General features: G+C 32.3%; 1 protein-coding gene across 9 annotated transcripts in view; it reads right to left on the bottom strand.

Annotated features, from left to right (window-relative positions):
* The window catches only part of LOC140437662 (uncharacterized), a 297,351-nt gene that overhangs the window by 36,559 nt on the left and 234,796 nt on the right, over window positions 1–25,996 (bottom strand). For all 9 annotated transcript variants that reach the window (XM_072527297.1, XM_072527306.1, XM_072527305.1 and 6 more), the window contains one exon: window positions 11,017–11,184. In XM_072527297.1, the coding sequence (XP_072383398.1) occupies window positions 11,017–11,184 (168 nt within the window). The remainder of the gene's footprint in view (window positions 1–11,016; window positions 11,185–25,996) is intronic.

Genomic DNA, 25,996 nt, shown 5'->3' with positions numbered 1-25,996 from the left:
AACACCGTTGAAATAATTTGAGTGCCAACAAAGGCAAGCCATGTTATGAATGCTTCTTTTTAAAATGTATAAGGTGTTTTCCGGGGAGCTTGAACGCATGCAAATGTTGTTATTGTAGTGTTTGCACTTTCGTGCGCTGCATGTAATGAAGAGTAAGTCAGTTATAGCCGAAGTAATTCGGGGCGGATCTATAGAATAAGTCTAGTCTGAAGTCATAATACCACATAAATGCACTCCACTCTAGGTCGACGAATTTTTACACGTGCATATTAAGAAAAAAATAAATACATTCGTTTTGTTTTAATATTCAGCCTAACACAATATTTAACTCTTCAAAAAAGTAATAATAATAAATATAATCAACAATAATAGCCGCCTTAAATAACATTACAGATTTGGAAAATAATAGATATAACTTAAATACAAAAGAATTAAGAAGACACGCAAGGTCGGTAAGAATGGGCGACATCATACTGTATACTCAGACGCCAAAATAATAACATGCTAGTACAGCGGTCCTCACTAGGATTTCTTTGAGAGCCTAATAGTTTGAATGAAATTTTCCTCAGGGCTGCAAGTACAAGTGGTGGTATGAAATAACTTTAAAACTATATGACTATAACATAAGTTTATTACAAGTTACGTAAAAACAATATAATTATAAATTATATGGACTGTTTTGCATATAAAGATGCAATGCATTGGCATTGCATGTTTTGCAATGTCTTTTACTTGACTCCAGGAATGTCCTGAATTTGTTAATTCTTTGAAGTTGACGGGTGAAATCTTTCACAGCTCTCTAGAATGGCATCTATGTTAGCAGATTGGGAAGAAACTGAAATTCTCAAAATGTTTTCAACGTCCTCACTAGTTAGCCCAGATCTGTACTTGTTTTTTATGAATTTTATCTTACTGAATGTAGATTCACAGATATATGTAGATGCAAAAATACACAAAATTTTCTGAGCACAGTCAATTAAGAAATTTGTCATTTTTAACTGCTTCCCAAAACCTATAGAGAGCTTTTTCCTTCTTTTTTTCTTCAAAAATACTTTTGAGCTCTGTATCATTCTGAAGATCAATTAACTCATTTTTCAAATCCCTAGCTTCGTATTCAAAAATAGAAAGATGAGCTACATTTGCTGTTGTTATTGCCCATGGATTTTCTACCAAGCGAAATAGTTATTGGAACTTCCTGAAGTCACTAAACCTCACAGACATTTCATCCTATAGGTCTGCTAACAGCTTCAGTAGGTCAAAAATCTCTTGACTTTCATCTAGATTTTCATCACCTAGTGCTTTAATGAAAGGAAAGCTAGAATAATCTTCATTTGACAATTCTTCAATATACATATTTAGCTTCTGCTCCAGTGAAAACACAATACTCATCATTTTCGTTCCAATGTTATTGTAGTCTCCTTGCAATTTGGTCAATGTTTCATCCATAATGCTCATTGTATCAGTGAGAAACGCCACTTCAAGCCACCAACTATCAGGAAACTCTTTATTATTTGTAGCCAAAACAGAGTCAACTCATTTAGAATGCTGAAGAAACGTTCCAAAACTTTACCCTTACTCATCCAGCCATCTCACTTCTGTCTGGTAAAGAATGTCCCCATATTGCCACATAAGTTCTTTCAAAAATTCTTGAAACTCTCTGTGGTTTAGTTCATTTGATCTTATGACATTCACAAATTTACAAGTGTTTTCATAACACAGCTAAAATTTTCACCAAATTTACCAAATGAGTATTGTCATATATGTTTATTGGAAATACTCGACATCATTAGCACGTGCAAATCCTACCCTGTCGCCTAATTTCCTATAAAACTAAAATGGTAAATGTTTTGAGGGTGCATTTATTTTTTCGGGCATGCGTATTTACGAGGTCATTAGTATTGTTTTTTTTTTCAACAAAAAACAAAATGTTTGTATTCTGAAAACAATTTCCGAAGTGGAAATTAAAACGTCAATAAACATATTTTAAACTTTAATTGTGGCTTATTCCCATTAAAATAGCGATTACTTTAAGATGCCACAAGCAAATAGCTTCTTCTTCTTTATGTGCCGAGCTCGATTATCGAGCGTTGGCTATCAAATTGGCTATAGTAATTTTGTTGACGGCAGCTCGGAAAAGAGATGCAGAGGATCTGTTAAACCAATCTCTCAGGTTTCTAAGCCATGACGTTCTTCTTCGACCTGGCCCTCTTCTTCCGTGTGCCTTGCCTTGTATTATTAAATGGAGTATATTATATCTCTCTGGGTGACGCATAACATGACCAAAATATTCAAGTTTGCGATTTTTAACTGTTTTGACGACTTCCGTAACTTTTCCCATCCGATGCAAAACAACTTCGTTACGAACTCTATCCACCCAAGTTATTCGTAGGATTCTCCAATACACCCAGATTTCAAAGGCTTTCAGTTTCTTGAGAAGTGTATCCGTCAAAATCCAACCTTTGACACCATACAAAAGAGTAGAGAACACATAACATCTCACTAATCTAATTTTCAGTCTTAAAGTAATATTGTTTCCACATAACAGTTTCTTCATCTTAAAGAATGCAGCTCTGGCCTTCTTTATCCGTATTCTAATTTCTTTGCTCATGTCCCAGTTCTCATTTAGATTACAACCAAGGTAAGTGATATTGTTAGTTCTCTCCAGTTGTTCACCATAAGCTGTTACCACTTCCGGTTGTATTGGCGTTTTACTGACGACCATCACCTTTGTCTTTGCGGTGTTTAGCTTAAGGCCATATTCATCACACGTTGTGGTAATCCTATTAATTAGATGTTGAAGTTCTTTGTAATTGCTTGCAATTAACACTGTGTCATCCGCATATCTCAAATTATTAATATTGACGTTATTCATTTTTATACCACATTGAACATTATCCACTGCTTTATTGAAAACGAACTCAGAATAGATGTTAAATAGTAGCGGGGACAAAATGCAGCCCTGCCTTACTCCTCTTCGTATTTGAAGCTCTTCAGAAGTGTCCCGGCCAATCCTGATGTTTGCACGTTGATGCCAGTAAAGATTTTTAATAATGCGTAGGTCTTTATCATCAATACCTACCTGCTAAAGAATGGCTATCATTTCAGTATGTTTTACTGGATCAAAGGCCTTCTCAAAGTCAATAAAACACATATAAACTGGATGAATATAATATAACACATATAAAAGAGTTTTTTTTAAATAACAGACAGCATACCCGACACATCAATCCAATAAATTGTTATTTACGTTTCGGTCGATAATCCTACCAGTTTTGCTATATATATATATATATATATATATATATATATATATATATATATATATATATATATATATATATATATATATGTATATATATATATATATATATAATATACTATAAATATATAATATAAATTTATATAAGTTTATGCAATAATATGATGATTTTATTTGATTGTAATGAAAAATTTTTACCTGTAATATGTCTGTCCTTTTTTTATTTACACATCACCGATGAAGCTTTTGTATTCTCATTAAACCTATACATACTTATTTTAAAAGATAAATTACTCCCATGAGTATCATAAACAAAATCGTTAAACATATTACTTTCACGACTATTCATTCTCGTCCTATGACATATCTGTTTCCTTTATGTCCGGAGAAATGGCAGAAGAAGCTTATTACAAGCAGATTGATGATATCCTAGTAATTGTCCTGTTAGTTATAAGTAATTCAATGGCCAAGTAACAGATGAGCTACGATATTAGCCGTTATTATAAGCTAATGTACCCATAGATACCAGTATTACAATTTCCATTACCGCTCATTGAAGTTTTATAAAAATGGATAATGAAGACGATTATGTAAATGGGAAGGGAATATAACCATGCAGAACGGCATGTGAGTTTCTAGTTTCCTTGTAAGGTTATTCGTTAATATTAATTACTATAATATTATCATAGTTCAAACGCTTTACAACCACTTAAATTAAAAAAAAAAATGAGGTACTCGTCACGGAACTGAAATCTGATACCAAACTGGATAATATTTAAATTCTTTCGCATAAATTATAAAAAACCCAAACACCTAAAGTGAGATATGCGAACACATCTTACAATCCCTGGTAGAGGCAGACTCTGTGTATAAAACAACAAAAAAACACAAAATAATAATGACATGATGGCTACAAAAGAATTGCCTTGAACGATTTCAAAAAACGGAAAAGCTATGAAACGTGTATATATTTCATAAGAACCATAAAAGTTCTAGAAACCTATTAATAAAATAAGTGTTCAGTATTAATAGAAAATGACAGCTATATATAAAAAGGGCAATATAAATTACTTCAAGTGTTAAGGATGAATTGCAATCTTTAGTTTAATCTCAAAAGGATACGGCAAGATGCTAAAACAAGATTAGATTATAATATAAATGCGACCGGATATAACTATGCAGACGGCCATGGGAGTTTTTCGACTTCCTTAAAAGGTCATAAAAGTATAATAATTAAAACATGGTCGTATTAACCGAGATTTAAAATACTTGGCGAAAACTATTAAAAAACAAAAACCTTCATGCCTTTGAAAGATGGTTAATAAATACTAACAAGTATTTTTAATGGAAGTATTTATAGTAATAATTCTCTTCATTACTTAAGCCCTTGTCAAGGCGTGGTAAAATTCTAATTAATATTAGCTTGTTCCCTCCATTGGCTCTAATCCTATGCCATATGGACGGCTTCACCCACCAGAGTCTTCATTTGGTCTACCCATCGTGTTGGAGATATTCCTCTTGGTCTTCGGCCGTTTTCTTTTTTTTTCTACTACCAATAGTTCCAAGGTCCCCGTTGTTGTAGCTATGTGGCTGAAATAAGATATGCTCAGTTTACTTTTTTAATTTCCTGTCTTTTATATGAAGTTCTTCCAGAATTGACAGGTTGGTTTTACGCTCTGTCCAGGATACGCGTGGAATTATTTTATAGACCCACATTTCAAAAGTTTCGATTTTACTTCGAAATCATTTTTTTTAAGTACATATTTCTGCTACTAGCTTCCCTGCTTGGTCTTCCGTGTTATTGTTTGGTCTTTCCATATTTTAATCAATTTAGCTGTTGCGGTTTGGGCCATTGCTAGTATACGCTTGATTTCTGAGAAGAAATGGCCATTGTTGGTTATCAACCCATTTGTGTAGTACTTTTCTCATTGAAAAACCCTTTCTCGTTGAAAACAACATTTATCACTAGACTTCGGCAAATATGCAAATAAAAATGTAGAAAATATGCGCATAAATATGCACGTGTTTACCCGAAAATATGCAAATATTTTACAAAATATGCATACAAATAAATAAAAAAATCGTAAAATAGTAACAATTTTATTTAAAAAAAAAGTGTACATAACTAAATATTTCCTACTATTCATTAAGATTTACATTTATTTTAAGTAACTACATCATTTTTAAGTATGAATAAACTTATTTAGAATTATGGTAACAATAAATGACCAAGTGGTGTTCAAAATTTTCTAACAAAAACTTGTGGCTTCTGTCTGAGTACATATATTTATATATGGAAAAACTTCGTTCAACATCAACTGATGTAACGGGAGCATTTTTCAAACTAACCAAAACATTTGGTTCTAAATTAATTGTTTCCGAAATATTTCCAGCTAGAACACTGACTACTTCAGAAAGAATATGGTAACCTTTATTTTTTTCCATAGTAGCTTCAAATTTTTTTAAAATATCTTTTCCAATATTACCTCTAACGTTCCGACAACATGACGCAAATTCTTTTATTAATGCTGTACTTTCGAACAATGACAGTTTTGGTGATTCTAACTGAGTAATTGTTTTTTGAACAAAACTAAAATTTGATTTTATAAATGAAAGTTCTTGTTGAAGCAAGTTACTCTAAAAAGTTTGTTTAGAATCCAAAAGAGATTGGGAACTTTCATCTGTTAACGTATCAATTATGTTCTTTATTTTAACAAAATGATCTGCATAAAAATTAGCTGCTTCTAACCATGTTCCCCATCGCGTTAAAAAAGGTTGTGGTGGAAGAGGAATGTTAGGTAGCATTTCTTTATAAAGTTGAATTCTTATAGGAGATTTAAGAAATACTTTTTTGACACTGGATATCATGGTATTTACAAGAGGAAACTTTTTTCGTATTTCCTCTGCAACTCTGTTTAATCCATGCGCTACACAAGTAACATGTATTAAATCTGGGAAAAATATTTTTAAATTTTGTCCTGCTTTCACCATATAAGGAGCAGCATCCGATAAAATAAGCAGTAATTTATTAGAAGGAATAGTCGTCGGAAGAAAAAAAGTTGCTAATGTTTCTTGTATAAAACGCGAAATTGTTAAAGCATTTGTTTTCTCAAGTTGCTGGCATGAAATAAGATGAGATTTTGGTAAGGTATCTTCTTTAAGAACACCAATCAATAAATGAGCAATATACTTTCCTGAGGAATCAGTGGTTTCGTCTACAGATATGTAAAAATAATTATCTGCAATTTCTTCCTTAATATTAATTAACACCGACGAGTATAGCCCGTTCACATTATTTCTTCTTAGAGACCGATCACTTGGAACATTAAGTTTGCAATATTTTTTTAGAAACGAACTAAAATTTACATTTGCTAATTTTGAAAGCGGTATGTTTGCAGACACTAATGCGCGACACAAGTCTTCATTAAAAGTTTCTTGCTCATCTAATTTTTTTGAAGTAGATTGGAAACATTTAGCCATTGAAGTTTGATGTTTTTCTCCTATTTTTCCTTTTTTTGCAATGTGTGAAGCAGTTCTCACATGTTGGTCTATCTGAAATTTCTTCTCACATGCTATCTATAAATAAAAATAAAAACCTTTATTTTAACCCAACCTTTAAAATATAAAAATATACAAGGTGTTTTTGGTTAATCAAATAACTGGTTTGGAAAAAAAAACACTCGCTAAGTGTTTTAAATGCAGTATTAATCCACAAATTAGTTTTTGTTACTAACCATTAGTACATCATAAAACTTATTTTAAAATTCAACAAAAGTTTTTTTTTTGTTAATTCAATTACAATAAAAATAATTGTGTTTTAGAATAGCTGACTTCATAAAAAAAAGTAAAGGTGAAAAATTTTTCTAAATACACACCATTGTATTGTACCATGGACAATTTTTTCTCACTAAAGGAAGCTATTTTTCATTTAAAAACAACCTACGAGTACTAAATTTCAAGTAAATACGTTTATTGGTTTTAAAGTTATTGTTGTTATTAACTAAAAGAATTTAAATTTTTTTTAATTTTAACACCCTGTATCTCGAAAAGTAAATAAGTTTGACCCCTCATTAACTATATCGTTTTGTTCAATTTTTCGAGAAGTATCTACAGTCAAACGTTGTAAGTGTCATTTGGAAACACCCTGTATGTATGAAATATTAGATATTTAATAGAAAATATTAGATACTTACAATTTTGCCACAGACTGAACAGTAGATTTTTCACATATCCATAGACAGCTCTTTATAAGGTTTAATCCAAGTTGAAGCACTGGTTGTTTTAGGCATTATAAAATCACAATCTTCCTTTTTTTACGCACAACGAGTGTTTACGCTTTGAATATCAAAACAAAAAGATTTACAAATCTGAGCATCAAATTAGAAATGTTTAGGTACCTAATTCAATAAACTGGGAGATTTTGGAAAATCCCTAAATTAGGAACAAAACTATTAGCCGTTTACCTGCTGTTAAGATACAATAAATTGTAGATAGATTTGGGGATTAGATCATAAAATGCAAATGAGCGAACCCTTAGCGATTATCCAATAACTGAATGCCTCAGTGACCGAGACTTACTAAGAATGTTGAGGGCTACTTAAATTGATCTTCTTTGAAATTGTAAATGTTTTGTACCTGTAGAGATTACGTACTTAGATCATTTCTTGATTAAAATGACTACAAAATTTTATACAAGAATTGAAATAAAATGGTATGTTTACAAATTTTCAAATACAGTATAAAAATCTGAACTTTTATGCACTTTATGCAAACTTTTATACAAATATGCCAAAATATGAAATATTTGCATAAAATATGCACAATATGCAAAATATGCAATATGCATATTTGCCGAAGTCTATTTATCACAAAGTCAGTTCGGCTTTTAGGAACTCTAATATTGCAGCTCTTCATGCAACTATAACTTCTGATCTACTTAAAATAAAAACCTAGTCCTACTCTAATTTACTCTCTTTTAACGTGGATAGGATTACATTATCATATAAAGGAGCTCTTCAACCCTTGCTTCTTAATAACAGCCAGATCAGTATCACTGATTCTGTAAAATTTCTTGGTATTTTTATAGACAGGAACATTAAATGGTCCGTTCATATCGATTTGTTAAGTAAAAAACTAGCCTCAGCCTGCTATGCAATAAGATCTGTTTAGAAGGAAATCAATTTAGCATCTACCAAAATAACATATTGTTCGAATCTCATCTTCGATATGGTTTTCATTTTTGGGGTTCTAGTACAGCTGCCCAATCTGATGTTATTTTTATAGAATAATAACACACTGCAGAAGCTACTTCAAAAATCACGGGATTTTAACTCTTCCCTCTTTATATATTATAGAAACTGTTTGCTTAATTCGTAAACACCTACATGTTTTTCCAGCAAGACCTAATCATGACTACTCCACCAGAAATAACCTTTGATGTGTATTTACCGATCCCGTCCACTGAGTTAGTAAAGATATCTATTCTATATTCGACAAAAAAATTATACAACCATCTCCCTTTGCAACTTAAATCTACAACTTTTTTTCTCAAGTTCCGTAAAATGACAAAAGCCTATCTATTTGAAAGACTATATTATTCAGTGGAAGAGTTTCTTAACAAACAACTAAGAAATAACAGTACCTTTATGTACAAGTAACTAAAGTATTTTTATACAGTGTGTCCGTAAAGTATGGAATAAATTCGATATTTCCTAAATAAAGGCCTTTTTAAAAAAATCTAAAACACGTCAATTTTTAAATTTAATGTTCTACATTTTACAATAAAATTTCATTATACAAGGTGATACACATTACAGTGATGACGTCATCGGCTCTCTTTTTAAATGTAACACCCTGTATTTTAGGACATTTTTAGATCGATAACCATGAGCTGATTTCATAAAAGTATGATATTCGGGTCTAATGGATATAATTTGAAAGATATGCGCTTAGAAAATAAATTATTTATTATCAATTGCAAAAAAGTAGCCTACTTCTAGTTTTTGGTAAACTGTAATTATTTTTAGTAACGTTCAATAACAATTAAGTAGTACAATAATTGTATTAATTTGTGAATGTTCTGTATTATTCCTTAGAATTAATTTTAAGTAGAAATTAATTTGAGTGTAAAGCAAAGAATTGAAATACTCATGATGATTGGATATGGAGACAAATCGCGAACTCAGATGGAAGTGTGTAATTTATTTAATGATAAATATCCAAAAATACCTATCACACAGTCAACAGTAAGTAAGATTGAAAAGAAATTTCGAGAAACTGGTACGGTTGAAAATGCACGCAAATCAGGTCGTCCCTCAGTAAATTATGTTACAACATTAGATGTTCTACTTGCTTTTGAAGAAAATGCGCACACTTCTGATCGTAAGGTTAGTAGTGATCTCGATGTTTGTAAAATAACGGTACACAAAGTACGTAAGTAAAGTAAGTAAAATACACAGTTGTACAGTAATTAAACGAGAATGATCCAGATAAAAGAATACAACTTTGCGAAAAAATGATGGATAACAGCCACCGAAAACCTCTCTTGGTTCAAAATATTATTCTTTCTGATGAGGTTACGTTCAAATTAAATGGCGAGGTCAACCGTCAGAATTGTAGATACTGGGCAAAAAAAAACTCCAACTGGATGCGGGAACATCATACACAATACCCGCAAAAGGTAAACGTATGGGCCGGCATTATAAGAAATACAATCATTAGACCCTACTATTTCGAAGGTAATTTAAACGGGTCAGCATATCTTCAGTTTTTAAGTGGGCATCTCGTACCTACTTTAGTTAATTTACTCCCCAGTACAATTAATCTGGGAGATTTTGATAAAAGTTTATGGTTTCAACAGGATGGCGCGCCTCCGCATTATGCTTTAGATGTTCGAAGGTACCTAAACGAAATTTTTCCGAACAGGCGGATTGGAAGACGTGGACATATTGAATGGCCAGCGAGGTCGCCAGACCTCAATCCTTTGGATTATTTTATGTTGGGTCATTTAAAGAATGTTGTTTATAAAACGAAACCTGCAAATATTGGAGACTTAAAAACAAAGAATTCGTAAAGAAGCAAACAATATTTCTCAAGAAAGCATAAGCAAGGTTCTACAAGAATTTGTACAACGTTTGGGTTACTCTCAAATACAACAAGGGCTATAATTGGAACATTTAATATTAAGTCATGTATTAATTACTGGATTACTTTCAAGTTATTTATTATAATTTATTTATAATTTACGAATATTATGAATCAAGAAAAAATTAATTTTCTAAGCGCATATCTTTCAAATTATATCCGTTAGACCCCCAGTATTTACCTTTTTGGAATCAGCTCATCGATCTACAAATGTCTTAAAATACAGGGTGTTACATTTAAAAAAAGAGCCGATGACGTCATCACTGTAATGTGTATCACCTTGTATAATGAAATTTTATTGTAAAATGTAGAACATTAAATTTAAAAATCGACGTGTTTTAGAATTTTTTAAAAAGGCTTTTCATTTAGGAAATATGGAATTTATTCCATACTTTACGGACACACTGTATATATTTTGGTATCATATGCAGCAACTTAAACTTATTAGTTCGTAAGCTTTTATTGTGCAATTTGCAATTTAATTTGCGATATTGATGATTTATGCAATTTTAATTTGCTATTGTTATTTTTCTGACTTTTTGAAAGCTTTGTCCATACACTTGTACAATTTTCAGTGACAATATAGAATATTTCTAATAGTAAATAGTTAATACCTGATCTGGTAGAATTTGGTGATTCTGTACTTGATTTTGTGTCCAAGCAGCCATCTGTTTGGGAGGGACGTCCGGAGCAACAGCCGTTTTGCTCCTTTTTTTGTAATCGTGGAGAATAGGAATTTTGGAGTTTTTGTCGGTACTGGATAGTATAACTTCTCTTTCGATCTGAAATAAAATAATGATTGAAATTAAGTTTAACGATTTTTTATTGAGTTATATCTATATGATATTACATGGACATTTGTGGTAAACCCTACTTAAATTACTCTTGCTTAGATGTGGTAGGCTATCCCAATTGGTAAGGCTGGAGATCGGTTCACTTTCAGGAGGAAGAAAGTTAATTAAATAAATACATCAGTATACTGCTTAGCTATGACTTTTCCAGGAGTCGCTTTGCTAAAGATACTCTGTTTGAAATTTGACTTCTTAGAAGTCAATTTATCTTCTTTCCATATGTTCCTGCAAGTTGTTTCATCACACATGGTGAGGGCTCTTTGTAAATTTTTTCACCACCACTGTTTTAAGTTGACGGGGATTTCTGGAGTTACCTTTTTAATAGTAAAGCAGTTGTTTTGCTTGCCTGGAGAATATATACGACCACTCTTTTTCACAAGACGTTTTATTGCACCAAAATCCTTATCGCAGAAAGAATCCTGGCTGTTAGAGAAATGCTTAGAAATAGAGATCCTACAGAAAAAATATGATATATTCAATATGCATATGAAGATAAACGAAATGGTAGGAATATATAGAACAACAACGCCCACTGCACTGTATGATAAAGATGAAAATATACTATTCAATACTCAAGATAAACTGGACAGATGGCAGGAATATATAGGAGAACTGTTTAGTGACAACCAACACATTGAAGTATATGGCAACGTCGAGAATGGACCAACAATAACAAAATCAGAACTAAGATCTGCTATAAGTCGTCTAAAAAACAACAAAGCGCCAGGACCAGATGGAATATATGCTGAGGTATTGAAATTGATAGAAGATAATCAACTTGACTTATGACAGAATTATTTAACCGTATATATGAAACAGGAACTTTCCCAAAAGATTGGTACATGTCCATATTTATACCACTGCCAAAAAAAGCAAATACTATGAAATATGAAGAACACCGAATCATTAGCCTCATGAACCACTCACTCAAAATATTCTTAAACATCATCCATGCTCGCATATACAAGAAATTGGAGGAGGGTATTGCTGATGTACAATTAGGATTTCGCAGCGGTCTTGGTACAAGAGAAGCACTTTTTAGCATACAAGTATTGATACAACGAGCAAGAGATGTTAATACAGATGTCTTTGCCTGTTTTATTGACTTCGAAAAGGCATTTGACAAATTACAGCATGAGAGGCTTATTGAAACTTTGCGAATAGCAAACATCGATGACAAGGATATAAGAATAATAGCCAATTTCTATAGCAAACAAGTAGCCAAGATTCGAATAGACAATCAATTATCCGATGAAGTCCCAATACAAAGAGGAGTACGACAAGGTTGCATACTCTCGACTTTGCTGTTTAATGCGTACTCAACATCTATTTCGAGAAGCTTTGGGAGAAACGACTGATGGCGTGATTGTTAACGGTGAAGTAATTAATAATCTAAGATATGCAGACGACACTGTCTTTGTTGCGGATAGTGCTGAAGGATTACAAAGACTGATAAATCAAGTATTTAACATCGGTAGAAAATATGAGAAGACGAAAATTATGATCATAAGCAAAAACCAAGATACAGATGCAAAGTTTATGGCAGACAATGAGGTATTGGATAGAACAGAAAAAATAACATACCTAGAATGCAACATCACAGACAGCTGGGATCACTCATACGAGATTAAATGTAGAATCGAAAAAGCAAGGAGTGCCTTTCAACATATGAAAAAAGTTCTCTGCAATTTAACCTTGAACTTACATCTCCGACTCAAAATCCTTAATTGTTATGTGTTTTCTGTTCTATGTATGGAGCAGAGGCATGGACACTCATTGATGCGTCTTGCAGACAATTGCAGTCTTTCGAGATGTGGTGCTATCGTCGCATGCTCAGAATATCATATGTACATTATATAACTAACGACGCAGTAATGCAACGTTTACAAAAAGAACCTGAAATCTTGAAATCCATTAAAGAAAGAAAGTTAGCATACTTCGGAGATATAGTGAGAAATGAAAATAAATACAGAATCCTACTATTGATATTGGAAGGGAAAATAGAAGGAAATGGAGGACCAGGACGTCGCCGAATATCCTGGCTTAAGAATTTGAGACAGTGGACAGGTATGACCAACACAGACCTATTTCGAACAGCTGCTAATAAAATACGATGGGCCATTGTGGTAGCCAACATCCATAGAGGATAGACACTAGCAGAAGAAGAAGAAAGAGAACAAATGCCCTCGGACTGGAAAATTGTGAAAGATATTATCAAAGCGACTAGTGTCACATAGATTCGTCAAAAATCTTACCATATTATGGTTTTTATTTTGACCAGAAGGTAAATCACTGAAGAGAACTAGTTTTCTCACTATGCCAGGAACACATAGTCCAGTAAAAAGCTACACACTTCATCTTATGATTTATTAGCTTCACCCTTATGGCAAAGGTAAATTTTTGAGACCTGTTTTCACGTCATGAGTACTAAAAACATTCAGCTGTAATGTAACTAAATATAGAATATGTCCTGTACAGATATAAAAGGTAGGGGTAGATTTTGAATGTAGTCGAAGCCTTAAGTAACAGTTATAACTAGCATAATTATATTTAGAAGTATTTTTATATTAGTGTAAAAATCTTCGGCTCTTTTTGAAGTTATACTTCTATACGCGCGCTCCACGTTGGAAATTTGTATGGGAGTGAATCTGTGAAATCATTACATATGTAAGATAATGAGTAAGAGAGAGACAGAAGATATATTTTCTCTCTCTTCCTCTCTCGAATATAAAAATGTTCCTTTTGTATATATAATTTAATATTATATATATTATATAAAGATATATATACATATAATATTATACATATAATAAAATATTTATTAATATTATTATTTATCTGATATGTTTTTTATTATTTATTAAATGTTCATAATTATATTAGTCTTTTGTATTTCAAAATAATAATCTCAATAAATCACTGTATGATCCAGAACTGTCAATTTTGAAATATCTTTGTGTCATGTCCTCGGTAATATAGTAGTCAGTATCCCTGCATGTCACGCGGGAGACCGGGGTTCGATTCCCAGTCGGGTAGGACTTTTTTTATTAATATTATTACATTATTGTTAATTTTAAATACTTATGGATATTGCATTTTAATTTGTATTGTATTATTATATGGAATTATGTTGCACTGTATTGTAGTGTATTTTTTTATGTATATTATTGTCATTTTTAAATACTTATGAATATTGCAGTTTAATTTGTATTGTATTATTATATTAATAACAAAATAAACAATTGATTTTACTGCAGAGTATGTGTAAAAAAAATTTTGCATTCAACTCTTTCATACACATATGAAAATAAAAATATACATTTTCATCAAAATATTGATTCAATCCTTCATTGTTAGTAAGTTGTTATTAATTCTGTTTCTCTTTCTGCTATGTCTGGACTGCCACACCCGTTTTTTGTATACTATTAATTCTCCTGCCGGTTCCCAGCAAGCGAAATTCCTGAAAAATTGCTGAGAATTGGATGATGACAGTCCAGAATCGAGAGACATAGAGAAGCTTGTAGGAAGCCTATATTCAATGGTAAACAATGATCGTGATAAAAATGCGCATTTATCTTTTCTGAACAATATCGTGCCATAAACTTATTTTTGAAATATTTGGTGCTCAACTAGTTTCCGAAATAAACCATTAAATAAAATTAATGTCACTACTCCTATCTCTATCCTTCATCGTCTCTTCTTTAATATCCTGAATAATTAGCACTTTTTTATTGTTATAAAAAGAAAAAAGAAAACATTTAACACAAAAGGTAATATTTTAAAAGAAAAGTAAATATTAGTGACTTAAAATGAAAATGTGTTAATCATAACTGCAAAAGTGTCCTCTCTTGTCCTGTCGCAGTAATTTTTAGTACACACATAAATCATAAATTTTTCTTATAGTATAACCTTGCGACATACCTTTTGGTATGTGTAAGTATTAACTTTCTCATATATTAATATTTTGTAACGAACTTACAACACGCAACCATTAATCAACAATAACTTCTGTGTTGAAACGTTAAGGTAAATAAAGGTTTCTGACACCTAACTGCGTATATATCAGATATGACAGCAGTGAAAAACAATTACCTGTGAATATGTATTTATTAAGTTAAATTTATATTGTTAAAACAATTAAATGTGTTTGCCAAACTGGTATTCATTAATGTCTGGTTCGATCTTCAAGTATCAAAATCTAAACACAACAATTCAAGGAAGCATAGATAAATTAGTCAAAAATGTTAATTGAATGTCAAAAGATAAGTTTTATTTTCGAAGATGGATTGAGTAAATACACGTTTGTACTTCGCTGTCAATTTTAAGTAAAATTACGCCAAATTAAAGCACTTTAAATAGTATAGTGATACCAATTCAGTAGCATAAAATACAAAGTATCTAACTTAAGAGGCATATAATGTCGAATTCCACAGAAAATCCACTTTTTTGATACCAAAAACATTGATTTTCAAATTTGGGGGTCAATTTTTTTTTTGTTCTTTAGTACTTAAAACTAAATAAAAAAATACTGCCGTCACCCGAAACGAGGGTAATAATGTCTTTTTTTGCGAAATCCAAAAATTGTAAGAGCAAAATAATAGTGATTCTCTTCTTCTTCTTCCTCTTTATAAGCAATTCTGCTTGTTTATTGGCGGATTCATACCTCTATCGAAGGTTGTCACTCCATCTTTTCCTTTTTCTGCCGATTGGTGACTTATCTCTTGCTACCTTGACGACACGGGTCTCCTCCATTCTGCTTATGTGGTTATTCCATTCTTTTTTTCTATTTTGTGTCCATTCATTTATACACTGTACGTTACATTGTCTTCTGTCTTCACTTCTCTTTTCATCTCTTAGCGTATTTCCTGTAATTCTTCTTAGTACTCTCATCTCTGTGTTATTTCCAGTAGCCTTTGCGTTGTGGCTGTGTTGGGTCTTATTTCTAAGGCATATATCATCACAGGCTTTATAAATTCTTGACTTCATCTCATTGTTAATGTGTGTGTTTCGCCATATAGTGTTATTAAGGCATCCTGCACGTCTTTTTACTTTTGGTACTTGATCTATCACTTCTTTGTCCAGGTCTCTATGGCTAGACAGTGTAATTCCCAGGTATTTTATTTCCATTACTTGTTCAATACTGATGCCATTAATTTCTATTTTACATCTGGTTGGTTCTTTGCTGACTACTATTGTTTTAGTTTTCTGAGATGAGATAGTCATATTAAATTTTTTTGCTCTTATGTTAAATCTGTGGACCAGTCTTTGCAGACTATCTTCATCTTGGGCTATCAATATTGCGTTGTCTGCGTAACAGAGTATTTTTATTTCTTTGTTTCCCATTCTGTATACTCTTCCTTTGTTAACGCTTTTGATGATTGCATCCATGATCAAATTGAAGAGCATGGCTCTTAATGAATCCCCTTGTCTTATTCCGCTGCCTATTTCTATAGGTTCTGTAAATTGTCCATCTATTATGACTTTAATTTTGTTGTTTTGGTAGATGTTTTTGAGAGTTTTTATAATATTTAGAGGAACTTCTCTACTACACAGAAGATGAATTACACCTTTCAGTCTTAATCTACTAAACGTTTTCTTTGGGCCAATTAGACACAGAAATGCTGCTCTATTATACTCTAGTGATTTCTCAGCAATTTTCTTTAAAATGAATATTGCATCTGTACACGATCTTCCACTACGACGACCCTGTTGTTCATCTACTAAACTTATCCTGTGATTTTACCACTTATAAAATTTTAGTTCTAAGTTTCAGCGTAGTTATTAACAAGTTTATAATAAATTAGTTTATATCTCTGTAGTATTTTGGCTGTTTTCTATCTCCTTTTTTGAATAGTAAAATTAGCTTCATTCTTTTGGTATTTAATTGTGTTTTATAATTTTATTAATGTTGTTAATTGTTCTGTCATTGTTGCTTTATAATATTTCAGTAAGTTGTTTGGTATCGCGTCTTTACCTGCTGCTTTTCTGTTCTTCAGATTTTTAAGTATTTTCCGAACTTCCTGTACATTTATATTTAGTTCTTCATTTGTGGTAATCTCTGGTGTTTCCGGTTCTAGCGTCGTTTGTTCTATCTGTGCATAGAACTTTTTTAGGTAGTCAATCCACGTATCCTTTTCTATGTGTTTTGGTTCTATTAGTTAATTTACCTTCGTTCTTTGACATCTAATGGAGCGCCATATTTACGGAGCAGACCGTAAAAATCATGTTCCATTTCTTTCGAAAAGCGTCCCAAGTGATCATTTTTTATTTTTCTTACCAGTGAATGTGTTTTGTTTCTAATTGTCTTGTAATTATGGTATGCCACAATAGTGATTTTGGAGTGTAAAAATGTCGCATCGCAAGTTAAAATCACTGTAGAATCTGTTCAGAAGCATCTACAAACCTTTTTAGAAAATAAAAATTAGGTATCTTTTATACTTTTAAAATAATGTTTTTGTTTTTTTTTATATTTAGACGATTTTTATAGATTTTGGTGTATAAAATTCTTATGATGCGATTGATATTATAGTGGTATCTACATAGTTGTCAGATCTTCAGTCTTTCTAAAAATCTAATAAATTTTCTTATTTTAAATGAATCACCCTGTATGTTCTTTGTCTCTTGAGGTCCTTAAGAAATGTTCATTATTTTTTATAAAATGTTCTCTATACCTAAATGCCATAATTTCGAAGTTATTGCTACATTTACATTATCTTCCCCGAGTTAAAGAATTATATTTAGATAAACAAACTCGTCTAATTTGAATAATCTTTAATAATTTATATCCTAGTAATATCATAACAAGGTCTACTGTAATAAATTAGTAAAAAGTTATCGAAACTGTTGTAGTAAAAGATTTATCCATATCATAGCGCAGAAAACCTACAGCAGCTGAAAACAAATTCATGTTAGGGGTATCTCAATATTTAAGTAGAAAATTTAAAAATTTTAGAAAACCAGTAAAGGCGATTACAGCGGATTCCCAAAATGTAGTCTATTTACTTCAAAACAACAAGCCACGTGAGTTTTACCATTTTGCAATACATTTTACAACATCCCTGACTGATCAATTCTTCTCATCTTGTGGTAATTTTATCGTTTAATACACTCCGAAATAGTCTAAAAGATTCATAAAGGGTGATCGCGGGGACCATAAAACCACGCCTTTCAATTCATCTTCCATACACTAGGTCTCTTTCTTGATGCTATGTGTGGTATTCACGCAGCCAACGAGGATTGTTACGTGACTAGTACAGTTATGCCAAATTAAGTTTCCATTAATTAAAAAAGTGGAAGCATTGCAAAACATAAGGTTACTTAAAAAATTTGGATCGGTTTGATTGTAACATGTTTCCATCTTTATGTATGCAAACTCTTCACGTCTATCGAAATCATCATCTGACAACTCCTGAACTAATCTTGTGCTATCTATTCCAGCTGTTCTACCGCTTTTTATTTTTGTATTTATCGACTCTACTTCTTCCGGAAGGACTTCTGGTCCATCTTCTAGGTTACCAATTGCTTCTTTAAGTATTTCAGAGGCTTTGTGTAGTTCGCTGTAGAATTTAGTCACGAGTTGTGTTATTTCATTTCTGTCTGTAATTCTGGTGTTTTCATTTGTTAGAGCAACGATTTGCTTCTTGCAATGATTAAGGCTTTTCTTGTTTTCTTATAGTTTTTTTGTTTTCTGTTGCATTTTCTACCAGTCGTTCATTGTATTTTCTTATAGCTTCCTTAATACTTTTTCTTAATGTCTTACAAACATTAAATTATTCAATTTCAATATTAATTAATATAATAATGCTACCTAAAGTTAAAATTAAATTATAACTATTGCTGTATTGTAGGAAGTGCATCTATGATTTTCTTAGTTCTTCATTCTCTTTTTCAATGTTTTTTTACTTATACATGTTTATATAAAAAAACCACATGTTCTTTTTGCTGTGCTTAGTTTGAACAGATTGTTAACTTTATTTAGCTCAATTTATTGTTTATACATCGTAATCGTATAATGTCCATTTACTTAAGCGTCTTTACAACTTTAATATCACTGACTATACTATGATCGTAATCGTATAATGTCCATTTACTTAAGCGTCTTTACAACTTTAATATCACTGACTGCTACATATCTTTCTAAGGTAACACATGTAACAACTTTTCCATGCTTGTGTGGTTTTTTCATATTGTTCTTTTTAGATGAACTGATGATGATTTCTGATTAAGAAAGCGAAACGTCTTCAATAAATAGATGAAGTAGCCATCAACTTTATCTTTTTTTCTCCACCTTTTGACCGAAAAAACCCACCACCCTTCTGAGTGGTCCTTAATTTATATTGGATTGACGGTCGTACTTCTTTTCTCGATATATATATATATATATATATATATATATATATATATATATATATATATATATATATTTACATATGTACGCCTGTATACGTATATATTTGTTGGTGCAAGCTAATGTGGTGTGTTCATGCCTGAATATGCTACAAGGTTAACATAATATTTTGATAGACCACAAACGTTAAGTAAAAGTGTTACGAAAAGTTCGGTCACGAACTGTTGAATAAATGTCTGCAATAACATTTTCTCCGCAACGTGTAATTATCAATTATGTGGAGAAAAGTGTATAGGCTTAGCTATTAGAAGAGATTTATAAGATTGCTCTTAAATATTTCGACAAATCAATTAACAATTAGGAAATTTTTAATGAAGCTGAGATAACAAATTATGCAGTTTATGCAACGTGTTAGTGTCTAATTAGTTATATTGAAATATTTTAAGCAGTAATTATGTGAATTGAATGCAATAAGCAGTAATTATGGGAATTAACAAAGAAAATGTAAATACTTAATGTAAAAACAGCTATATTGTGTCGAATAAAAGCTTTTAAAAAAATTGCGGGTTGTTTTCTTAATTCTAAATTTATTGTCCTAATATTCACAAACCAAAGACAGCTTGTGTTATCGCGAAAACACCAACTGTCTTTCAATTCTGATTGGTCTATCAGCTTCGTGTTTTCAACGACGTAACCATGGATACCGATCGCAAAGCAAATTTTGACGTTTGCCAAAAAAATTATTGTAGCTGTATACGTCAAAATAAGTCGTTTCGGTGGTACTTCAAACTAAGTTATAAACCAAAACATTGAAGAAAATATACCGAGTAACACAAGAAAATCTAAATCTTATATATGGAGACAATTTATGATGTTCTGTGTGGATCGCAACTACAAATTAGATGCAGAAAATAACAACGAAAGACTAGCATTCATTCTAAAAGACTGGGGCTTCAACATGCGAAAAATTGATGGTAGTGATTACAAGGATCGTGTTATTAAAACCATATGGAACACTACTGCAAAATTGGTCCCTTCAAAGATATAACCTTCAAGGAAGCGAGAGCGGCTCGTGATAGTAAGAGAAAATTGTTGCAAACTGTACCCGATAAAAGGAAAATGAGTTCTGTCCTTTTCTGTTATCCAACTACTTTTTCTCTTTATTTTAAATAATCGTCTGGTTTGGGCTTCTATATTTTTATGGTTTATGTAATTATTATGGTTACTGTGCATTCGATACGCTTTCAAGGCATCTGATCATTTTTTATTTTATATGTACATCCTCATCCCACCAATAAGGTCTTGGCGTTGAAGGAGTAAAAGGTTTTTTATGGATATGCATGTATTTGAAAGCAACTAGAGAGATAGTCTGAAAGAGTAGGGCTGTTTTCTTATCGTTAGAAAGATTCTCAGTTAATAAAAATTTAGATAATTGTTTCTCTAAATCTGTCTTAAATAGCTATCAGTCAACGCGGCAATCGTTTCATTTTGTTGATGGATTAATTAGCAATTAAAAACAGTTAATTTTAAGTTCTATTAAAAACTATAAAAAAAAAATAAACCATTTGAAAGCCTGTCACCGGTATACAAAGCGTTCGTTATAACATTCGAATCGAATCATTAGAGGCAACAATTTAGCTCTGTCCAGTCTTAACCACTAATTAGTTATCTCTCATGTTTGCATAAACTACAGTATATTAACAGAACATTCAACATTTCTAGTTTGAGTTGTTAATATGCAACTACCTGAATTAGAATATTAGTTACGGTGAAGATTACTTTGATGGAACGTTATTAACAAGTTTCGAGGTAACGGGTATACATACATAAGCTTAGATTGAGATAAACCATTCGGTTTGTAGTACATAGTAGAATAGTCACGAAACTTTAGATCCACAAAACAGTACACAATAAGTTTCATATTATATGTACTCATTGGCACATAAAACAATGTTTTTACATACTTTTATAATGTGTGTTAAAAATGGTCAATTTTTTTTATATTCTTTTTATATTTTAAAACTTACTCAATATTACGAACACTGTTTCATAGTTGTTTGGAAGGAAATTGTAATGTAATTTCTACAAAATTGAATATTTTAAAGATATTGCAGGAATATACATCCAGTATAATGTAGCTAAGGAAGAGTGGATGAAAGAAAAATGTAAAGAAGTAAAAGATTTGCAAATGAAGCATAAAGATAGAGAACTACACAGAAAGGTTAAAGAAGTAGCTAGAATATGGAAACCCAAACACTTATCGATTGTAACAAACAAGAAAAACCAAATGGAATTAGACCCTGAAAAACAGAAAGAGATATGGGAGCAATATCTTAAAGATTTGTTTGGTCATCAGACAACAGAAGAGCCCCCAAATAGATACAGATGAAAAATTAAACATTCTCACCGAAGAAGTTTTGCAGGCAATAAAAGCAAAACAAGGCACCCGGCGAAGACCTAATAACAGCTGAACATTTTAAACACCTAAGTGATAATGCTGTCAGGAAATGTCAACAACAATATATATGAACATGGCATAATACCGCATGACTGGCTAACATCCACATATATAGCTCTTCCTAAAAAACAAAAAGCAAGGAAATGTGTCGACCATCAAACTGTATCCCTAATGAGTCATGCGGCTAAGATTTTTATGCGAATAATTTATAACCGAATTCACAATAAGTGTGAAGAATACCTGAGTCGTTCTCAATATGGTTTTAGAAGGGGTACAGGCACTACAGAAACAATTATGGGATTGACACTGATGGCAGAAAGGTATCTTGAGATTCAAAAACGGCTGCATGTGTGCTTTGTCGATTACAGAAAGGCCTTCGACCGCATATAAAAATCTAAATAAAGCAAGAAAATAATTTAAACCAAGGATCGGACTATGTAAGGATAAGGAGGGGCATATACTCAATACAAAAGAAGAAGTATTGAAAAGGTGGGTGGAACACTATAAAGAACTACTTACTATCGAAGTAGAAGATCCAAATCAACCACCCCCAGGAGCAAACAACAATACACCATTGGAGCTTCCATCAATTCAGGAAGTACGGGATGCAATAAAACACCTAAAAAATAATAAATCTCCAGGTATGGATGTGATAAAAGTGATGGTATACCCGCGGAACTTATTAAATGTGGAGGTGCTACTCTGACTAATCATATATATAAAATCATACTGAGAGCCTGGAATGAGGAACAAATCCCAGAAGAGTGGTGTATTGGGATCGTTTGCCCGCTACACAAAAAGGGCGATGAATTAGAATGTAGAAACTATAGGGGAATAACCCTCCTTAATACAGCATACAAAATATTTTCGAGTATTTTATATGGTCGTCTGAGTGAATATTCAGAGGAGCTTCTTGGCGAATATCAAAGTGGTTTTAGGCCTGGTCGATCAACAACAGACCAGATCTTTGTGCTAAGGCAAATACTGGAAAAAACCAATGAATTTATTATCGACACATACCATCTTTTTGTAGATTTTAAATCGGCCTATGATAGTGTCCTAAGAAATAAATTGTATGAAGCCATGGATGAATTCCACATATCCGATAAACTGATAAGATTGGTTAAGGCTACAATGCGTAAAGTTGTTTGCAAAGTCCAAATACAGGGCGAACAATCACAGGCATTTGAAACGCATGTTGGGCTGCGACAGGGAGATGCGCTGGCGTGTCTCCTTTTCAACATAGCTTTGGAAAAGGCGGTCAGGGATGCCCAAATAGACAGCAGAGGAAACATTTTTAATAAATCATCCCAAATTTTGGCATATGCAGATGATGTTGATCTAGTTGCCCGCACAACACGCAAGCTAGAAGAAATGTATACCACCTTGTCACACGCCTCAAAAAACATGGGCCTGCAAGTAAATGAAAATAAAACTAAGATAATGGCATCAACACCCAACAATAGAGCCAGAAACATCGGCCACCAATTCACGGTTGATAATTCTACCTTTAAAGTGGTGGACAAATTCACATACTTAGGCTCCCTGATCACCAAGGAGAACGTCATGACGGAAGAAATCAAGCGAAGAATAATCCTAGCAAACAAATGCTATTTTGGACTGAGTAGATATATGAGAAGCAGAAACTTAAGCCAAAAAACAAAAATATCCATATACAAAACCCTTATACAACCAGTGTTGACATATGGGTCGGAGGCATGGACCATTTCTAAGGCAGATGAAAATCTCCTGCTTATATTTGAACGAAGGATCTTGAGAAGAATATTTGGTGGCATCTGTGAAAATGGTGTTTGGAGAAGGAGGTACAACTATGAGATATATCACAGATATAAACATATATTTGGTGGTAAAGACGTAGTATCCTTTATAAAAATAGGAAGACTAAGATAGGCAGGGCATCTGGCAAGATCACAGCAGAACAAGCCTCCTAGAAGAAACCTTATGTCACAACCTGTGGGAAGTAGAAAAAGGGGTAGACCAAAACTCAGATGGAGGGATGGTGTAGATGAGGATGGTAGACAAATAGGCACAGCAAACTGGCAACAGTTGGCAATGGATAGAACTGACTGGCGTAATAGACTTCGGAAGGTCAAGGCTCTTTTATAGGGCTGTAGCACCAATGATGATGACAAATGCAAGCAACTATCCGTAGATAGAGTGAGGCGACAGCCTGCTGTTAGGAATCAGGTTACTAATATTGAAATAAGAAGTCAGCAATACAAATATACTAACATTAATGGGTAATAGAGGGTCAAAGATACATCGTCTACATGGGCACATAAAAATAAGAGTTTAATATTAATCGAGAGTACATCACACTTAAAATTTCAACTAAAAACATGGCTACTTGTCAAATTCTGTGCCTGTCAAATTGGGTGCTGCAAAGCCAATAGATAAATACTTACAGGTTAACATAATTTGTTAATTTACAATTTGGAAACGGTTTCCGGATTGGAAATTAAAATGTCACAACAAGTATACAATGTAATTTTCATTACAATCAATTGTGTTTTTTTTTAAATGTGTAAAATATAGAGGACAGGTAACGCTCATTTAATAAACCTTCGAAAATTGAAGCCAGTTTCGATGAGATCGTCATGTTTTGGTGCCTGTACGTTGCCCATAACTACCTCTCGCAGGGTTAGCAAATCTACTGATTTTTCGGTAGATCTACTGATTTTAACTTCAATTTACTGATTTACTGAAACACTATATAGATCTACTGAAAAATATGTAATGATAAAATCATTTTCAAAAAGTGTTCAATTATAAACTTTGAAAAAAATCTATTTATTAATATATCCATTATTCTTAATCTACTGAAGAAATAAATTATGAACTGGCAACCTTTCTGGTGCAGATTTAGCTTCAGTCAATTCCATACGATTACGCCTCCCCCTCTCTTTCCTTCTTCTTCTTCTAGTGCCGTCTACACTAATGAAGGTTGGCTAGAGCCATTGCAAATTCATCTCTATCTTCTGCTTTTCTTAAGAGCGTCTGTGTGTTTAACCCGGTCCAGTCGCGAATGTTTTTCAGCCAGAATATTTGTCGTCTACCAGGATCCCTTTTCCTTCGATTTTACCCTTTATAATCAGCTGCAACAACTCGTACTTATCATTTCTAAGTATGTGCCCCAAATATGTTGTCTATCGCCTTTTAATGGTGGTCAAAAGTTCTCTGTCTCTTCTCATTCTGTGCCACACCATTTTGTTCGTAATATGATCGGTCCAGGGTATTTTCAAAATTCTCCTAAAAATCCAAATTTTTCTCTTTCCTTGTCTAAGCAAAAATCAGAATCTACAAGAGCATGGTCGAAAACATGGCAACTTCTTTTTACTGAGGTCTGACAAATGACAGAATGTTTGACATCGTTTTATAGACATCGTTTTAGGCTAACACTTTACGAAAAAATAAGAAAAATAAGATATGTCATGTCATGGTGTCATGATAAGAAAAAATCATGTACAAAAAGTGATCATTATGTCAGTGTTCAATTATAAATTAAAGAAAAAATCTATTTATTAATATATATCCATTATTCTCAACCTAGTGAAAAACTAAAATATGACCTGGCAATGTTTCTGGTGCCGATTTGGGTTTTTTATTTTGTTTATCAGGTAGCGTACTTTTGGAACTGCCCTTGTATTTGTTATAAAGTTGTCAATTTCCGCAGTAACATTATAGATACATTTGTCACATCTAGAAGAGTTTTTTTGAGTACTTTTAAACTCCTACTCAAAAAGCAATTAACAAACAAAACTTGATAGTAAAACTCATTGTTCTTCCGCAGATAAATATCCTGCAATATTTTTCTTTAAATTTCAGTTACCGTTAAACCTCGACGGTTTAATCGCTGGGAAAGTTCACATTGTTTTTACCATAAAACAATAGCTCTGTATGGATATAACGTAAAATAT

The sequence above is a fragment of the Diabrotica undecimpunctata genome, chromosome 3 (assembly GCF_040954645.1).
Source record: "Diabrotica undecimpunctata isolate CICGRU chromosome 3, icDiaUnde3, whole genome shotgun sequence".
NCBI lineage: Eukaryota > Metazoa > Arthropoda > Insecta > Coleoptera > Chrysomelidae > Diabrotica > Diabrotica undecimpunctata.
This window is presented reverse-complemented; position numbering and strand designations above follow the sequence as displayed.